This window comes from Pteropus vampyrus, unplaced genomic scaffold (genome assembly GCF_000151845.1).
Source record: "Pteropus vampyrus isolate Shadow unplaced genomic scaffold, Pvam_2.0 Scaffold279, whole genome shotgun sequence".
In the NCBI taxonomy this organism is placed as follows: domain Eukaryota; kingdom Metazoa; phylum Chordata; class Mammalia; order Chiroptera; family Pteropodidae; genus Pteropus; species Pteropus vampyrus.
The window spans coordinates 487,955-493,886 of record NW_011889060.1 but is presented as its reverse complement, the minus strand read 5'-3'; the positions used below and the strand labels follow the sequence as shown (position 1 = coordinate 493,886).

The following is a 5,932-nucleotide window of genomic DNA, read 5'->3' as shown; positions in this document are numbered from 1 at the left end:
CTTACACCATATTCAAGAATAAACTCAAAATGGATTAAGGACTTAAACGTAAGACCTGAAACCATACACCTTCTAGAAGAAAACATAGACAATAAACTCCCTGATTTTGCTATTAGTAACATTTTTTTCTGATATATCTCCTCGGGCAAGGGAAACGAAAGAATAAACAAATGGGACTGTGTAATCATCTTTTAGAAGTAAGTACTTTACCTTCCCAGGTGCAGTTGAGGCGCAGTGGGCTGGACCTGAGGCTCAGACCCGGGTCTGTCACATGAACCCCGACCCGGACGCAGTCCTCCGGCCACACGGGATCTGTTAATGCGGTTCACGATGTATTCGACTCCTCAGACTAGATTCGGCCAGTCGTGTTATTCATGATTTTTAATTACTGCTGCTGTCGTTGGCCAGATATGTTTATGGCACTGTAGATGTTTCAATGAGAGATAAGTGGAAAATAGCATTTCAGCTGACTTTCGAGATCTCCTGGCCCTGCGCCCCCGCCCCTCCCCCCCTTTTATCTGGCCCTTCTCTTCCTTGTCTCTCTGGTCTCCATCCTGCTGAATTTCGCTTCCATCCCCGGCGTGGGGCCCTGCCAGCCACATCGGCACTGAGAATTCCTAGGCGCTAAGTCCCCAGCCCCTTCAGGCTTTCCGTCCCCGTGGAGTAGAAAACCCACCCAGCTTCAGCGTGGCTCTGCTGGGCTTTCTCGCTGAGGGCGGCTAGGTTTTGGGGTTCTGCTGTTCCCGGAAGTGTCAGACGCCTCGTTGCTTCCTTCTCCTTTCTCCATGCGGACACCGATGCCAGGTGGGCCTCGTGGGTGCTGGCGTGTCCTCACCTGCCTGTGACTCCCTTTATTTCATTTTCCTTTCCTTCTCTTTGTCCCCAGACTCTAGACTTCCTGCTCTTCCCCAGGTAAGTATCAGGTCTTGAATGCTTCCCCCCCAGCAGACCAGACCAGATGAGGAAAAAGAACCCAGCCTGAGTTATTTCATCAACCAGAAACAAGGCTGGGAAATGTGTTCCCACCCCACCCACCGGCCCTTAATGGAAAGTTCCCCATGGGGCCCGGGGCTCCCACTGAGCTGCCGCCGCAGCCTGTGGGCCGGGCTGAGGAGCCATCCCAAGAAATCCAATGGTGTCACAGCTTTGCATTAACACACTTGAAATTTCGCTTCTGAGTCACAATCGAGGTTTTTGATGTCTTTGTATAAGTTCAAGATACAGCACTTAAAAGTTCCACTGTGCGTCCTAGAGCGCTCGTGGTTTCGTATGTTGGCACCACGTTCGCCCCAAACTGTCCGCCACGTGGAGCGGGGCAACCCCTCCTCCCCGGGAAGGTTGGCGGGCTCCACAGCGCCTGGAACACCGGGCTGTGCACAGCTGGAAGGCGGCACCATGTACAGATGTCGACGGGAGAAAGTGAGCCCGTGGGCCACAGATCCCCACAGCGAGTGTGTGAGCCATCCTGGGTGCTGGGCTTGTGGGTGCAGGGGGGCGCGGCGGGGGCTAGAAACCCAAAGACCCGGGTTCTGGCCTGAGCCAAACCACTGCCCGATCCGCATTCAGGCCTCTGACTTGGGTGTAGAAAGCATAGTCGCCTGTCGCATGGGATCATGGTGAGAATTCGGTGAAACCACGAAGGGAGACAGCTATGTGGAAACTGTAAAGCACTGTGCGTGGGATTGCGAGGAGGTAAACACGCTCTGCTTCCCGGAGTGAACACAGACCAGCATGTTTGTTCTCGACCAGATGGCTTCCTTCTATCTTTGTTTGGCTCTTGCTACATCAAATATGTTTGGGGATTTTTTCAACATCAGCCGTTGAGACGAGAGAGAAGGCATGCCTGTGTCCCCTAGATGGGTTCAACAGCGCTTTCCTGGCCTGCTCACTGCGACGGTCGGGAGCAGCCCTGCTCGGCGGGCAAGTGTGAGGACTGGCCACAGAGACAGAAAGGACTCCGTTGGCATCACGTCCTAGTTGAAATACAGGCTTCAGAAGCCCAAGGCTTTTGTCCATGGAGACTGTGGAGTTGGAGGAGGAACATTTTTATTTCATAGGGAAAACGCTAGACAGCTCCCGAGGGCAGCACACGCACCGGGTGTCACTGTGCAGATACGGTCACGTAGGAGCACGTGGGCGCAGCACTTAAATGTTCCGTCCGCACGTTGTCTTGTCACGTTCCGCTCAGTCCTCAGGACGTTACGGTGAGACGAGGGACTGCGGCCATCGCCGTCCCGCAGCCGAGGGGACACAGCTCGTTGACATGCTCAAGATAACACCGGGGTGGTGGAAATGGGAATTAAAGACATTTTTCAGACAAAAATCCTGTGAAATCTATAATACTATACATTTTATTACAACGTATTGTTAACATATTAATATATGAACACATGTTAATTAATATATGAATTAGCATTTTTATGTAAAACTTCCCTTTAACGTAACTATAATGCCCTAAAGCAACAGTAGACAACTACAGTCCCCACAGAACAAATCTGACGCACCGTTCATCTTTATAAAGTTTTATTGGAACAGTCATTTATTTACACATTAAACTTGGTTACTTTAATGCCACAGCCGCAGAGTTGAGTCGCTGTGACAGAGACCACATGACCTGCAAAGCCAAAAATAGGAGCTCTTGGCCCCTTGACAGGAAGAGCGGGTGCAGCCCTGCCCCGGGTCTCCAAGGCCAGGATCTTCCAGTCAGGTCAAAAGGACTTGACGCCTCTGCTCTCCGAGTCTCCTGTGTCCTGGGCTCGCTCGTGTCCTGCAGACTGCGCGTCTGCGGACGGGCCCCGGTGGGGTTTTCTGCGTGCACACCCCACACCGCCCACTGGGTGCCTCCTGAGTCCAGGTTAGGGAGATCCACTGCCCTCGGGGAGGCAGACAAGGAGCCGTCTTGGTATCTGTGCCCCAGAGCCACAGGGTGGAGGAGCCCCTGAGCGGCCTGGGAGCACCGCCCAGCCTGGAGGGCCGAGGGGAGGAAATGCCTGAGCTGCGTGAAGGCTTAAGTGGGAGGATGCGGGGGTGGGAGGGGCTCACAGGACAAACAGCACACGGAAAGCCCTGGAGGAGGGAGGCAGCCACGGCGTTCAGTTCTCTTTCGTGCAGCTCTCGGCAGCCAGCGATGTCCCCGCCAGTGCCTGGGCGTGGCTCGTGTGGTGCGGCAGTGATGGCACCGCTGCTGGCCCTGCTGGTGGCCGACTCTGGCCAGTGCAGACCCGGCTGCAATGCTGCCGAGTCGCCTACTCCCGGCCATAGCTTGTTATCAGCAGGCCCCACGGACGCACAAGTATTTCCTGCCTTGCGGTCTGAGTTGCACAGTTACGGGCCTAAGGGCCGCGCTTCGTGCCAAACACGAGCACGTCACTAAAGGGAAACACACACGTTGGTAAGTGTGCCGCCCTGCGTCTTTGTCCCTAAATCTCTGACCCTCACTCAATGCGGATAATCAAGAAGCTCGAATGATAACAAAGACAAATTTAAGAAAAACAAAATTAAAAAAAAAATTTTTTTTAACTTAAAACAAATTTTGGTGCCGTCCATCAGCCCATGAATGGATAAACAGAATGTGGTACAGCCATACAACAGAATGTTACCTAGCCATCGAAAGGCATGGCGTGCCAGTGACGCGACTGCCATTTGAATTAACCTTGGAAACATGCTGAGCGAAACCCGCCAGACGCTCACACGTTGTCAGGTTCCATTTATGTGAAATGCCCAGAACGCGTAAGTCCGCAGCCGCGGGAAGCAGATTGGTGGTTGCCCGGGGCCGGGGGCACGGGAGGGGGCCGGGGGCACAGGAGCCGCCGCTCAGTCGACGTGGGGTTTCATCCGGGGACAGGAAGGTGGTCGCACAGCACGGTACCAAATACCACTGGGTTGTTCGCTTTAAAATGGTTAGTTTTGTCAGTTTTGCCTCAATTTTTAAAAACTGGAAAAAAAAAAACACCATTGCAGAAAATGTAAGTATAATCTTCTTGACCGCTAAATCCGTTAAATAATAATGATGTTTTAAATTGTCAAAAATTAATCAGACCCAGCGGCTCTGCGTTCTGAGTCGGACGTGGGGACTCAGGCACCCGTGGGACGCGATGGTGACACGGCTGCCGTATCCCTTGCTTGTGTCTCTAACAGAAGTGGAGAAAACCCGCTGCCAGCACGAGCGCGAACACATCCTGGGGACGGCGGGGGCGGCGGACGCACAGCGACCCCAGCCACCAGGGCTGTTCGTCCCCGAGTGTGACGAGTACGGGCACTACGTGCCCACCCAGTGCCACAGAGCCACTGGCTACTGCTGGTGCGTGGACCGAGACGGCCGAGAGCTGGAGGGCACGAGGACCCGGCCCGGGATGAGGCCCCCCTGTAAGTCGGGGGCCAGAGTCCCCAGCGCGTGAGTCCCGCTGGGGGGCCTGCCGAGCACGCGGTCGGCACCTTCCACTGCCCTAAACCCTGAGAGCCCCACTGGCCGGAAGCCCATTCCCCCCTTCCTCCCTGCTGCACCCCTCTTCTCTGTCTCCCCTGGCACTCACCCCACACCCCTCTGTGTCTCCCCCTCGCCCTCTCCCCTCTGACCCTCTTCTCTTCCTGTTCTGTGCAGATAACCGGTGGCCCTGATGCCACCACCGCTGCGGCGGGTGGCAGAGAGCTGTGGTGCTCTGGGCCCTGGGCGGGATGCTTGCAGTGGGCGGCCTGGTCCCCTGCGTCTGCCCTGGACCCTCGTGGGGACAGCCCTGCCCCTGGTGGCCTGGTCCCCCGTGTCTGCCCTGGACCCTCGTGGGGATGGCCCTGCCCCGGGCCTGGCTTCCTAAGACCGGGAAACTGCTTCCATCCGCGCACACGCGCCTCCCTCATGGTTGTGCCCTGGGCGCTGTAGGTACCGGGTTCTGTAGTGCAAAGAGGCATACAGCCACAGAGGTTCTGAAGGGGCCCAGGTTTCCTGACACCTGCTCTGCGCCCCTTACCCTGTCGCACAGGCTGCCTGTCCCCCCACCCCGCCCCCATTACCCAGGGCCTTGTCAGGTGAGCCAGGTTGCAGCTAGGAGTCAAGGCCAAATCTGAGAGAGAACCAGCCCTTGGCCGGCAGGTGTCCTTGAAGCCCAGAGGGCCTTGCTGCTGCTGCTGTGGTTCTGAGGCCGCACATTCTGGGGCGGGCCTCTGGACACGTTCGCTCAGATGGTCCCCTCTGCATCACAGAGCTCGCCACCTGCAGGCAGGCCTTTCGGGGTGGCCACATTGCTACTGTTCCGTTCAGGCTGTGGCCCGCGTCCGGAGCAGGCATGCACAGCGAGGCCGCCCCATTCTCTAGCGAGGAGGAGGTGAAGCTGTTTTTTTCTCACCTGCCCTTTAACGTTACACTCAGCCCTGCATTTTCTTCTTCACAAAAGCCCTTTGATCAAGGTGTTTCTGCTCCTGGTGCTCACAGATATAAAATGGCATCAGCGGCTGTGGTCTTGGTGCCACAAAGGGGACGCGGCCCAGCGTGTGGGTGGATGCATGGGTGCTTGCATGTGTGTGCGTGCGTGCGTGTATGCGTGCGTGTGTGTGCGTGTGTGCGTGTGTGTGCATGTGCGTGTGTGCATGTGTGCGTGCATGTGCGTGTGTGCATGTGTGTGTATGTGTGCGTGCATGCATGTGTGTGCGTGCATGCGTGTGTGTGTGCGTGTGTGCGCGTGTGCGCGTGTGTGTGCGTGTGTGTGCATGCATGTGTGTGCGTGTGTGCGTGCATGCGTGCGTGCGCATTCCTGCCGCACACAGGCCTTGATCACTGACATCTCCTGCCACCCAGGTCTCAGCACAGTGGCCCCCCCAATTCACCACGGCCCCTCGGTTCCTCCTGCCGTGATCCCTCTGCCCCCCGGGACCCACTTGCTCTTCGCCCAGACCGGGAAGATAGAGCGCATCCCCCTGGAGGGCAGCTCCATGAAGAAGA

The 5,932-nt window shown here is 56.4% G+C and overlaps 1 protein-coding gene across 1 annotated transcript in view; it reads left to right on the top strand.

Moving 5' to 3' along the window:
- Positions 1–5,932, top strand: part of NID1 (nidogen 1) — a 49,865-nt gene that overhangs the window by 32,612 nt on the left and 11,321 nt on the right. The window contains exons 12-13 of the mRNA XM_023520820.1: positions 4,138–4,365; positions 5,789–5,932. The exon at positions 5,789–5,932 is cut by the window's right edge and continues 15 nt beyond it. Coding sequence (XP_023376588.1) covers positions 4,138–4,365; positions 5,789–5,932 — 372 coding nt within the window. The remainder of the gene's footprint in view (positions 1–4,137; positions 4,366–5,788) is intronic.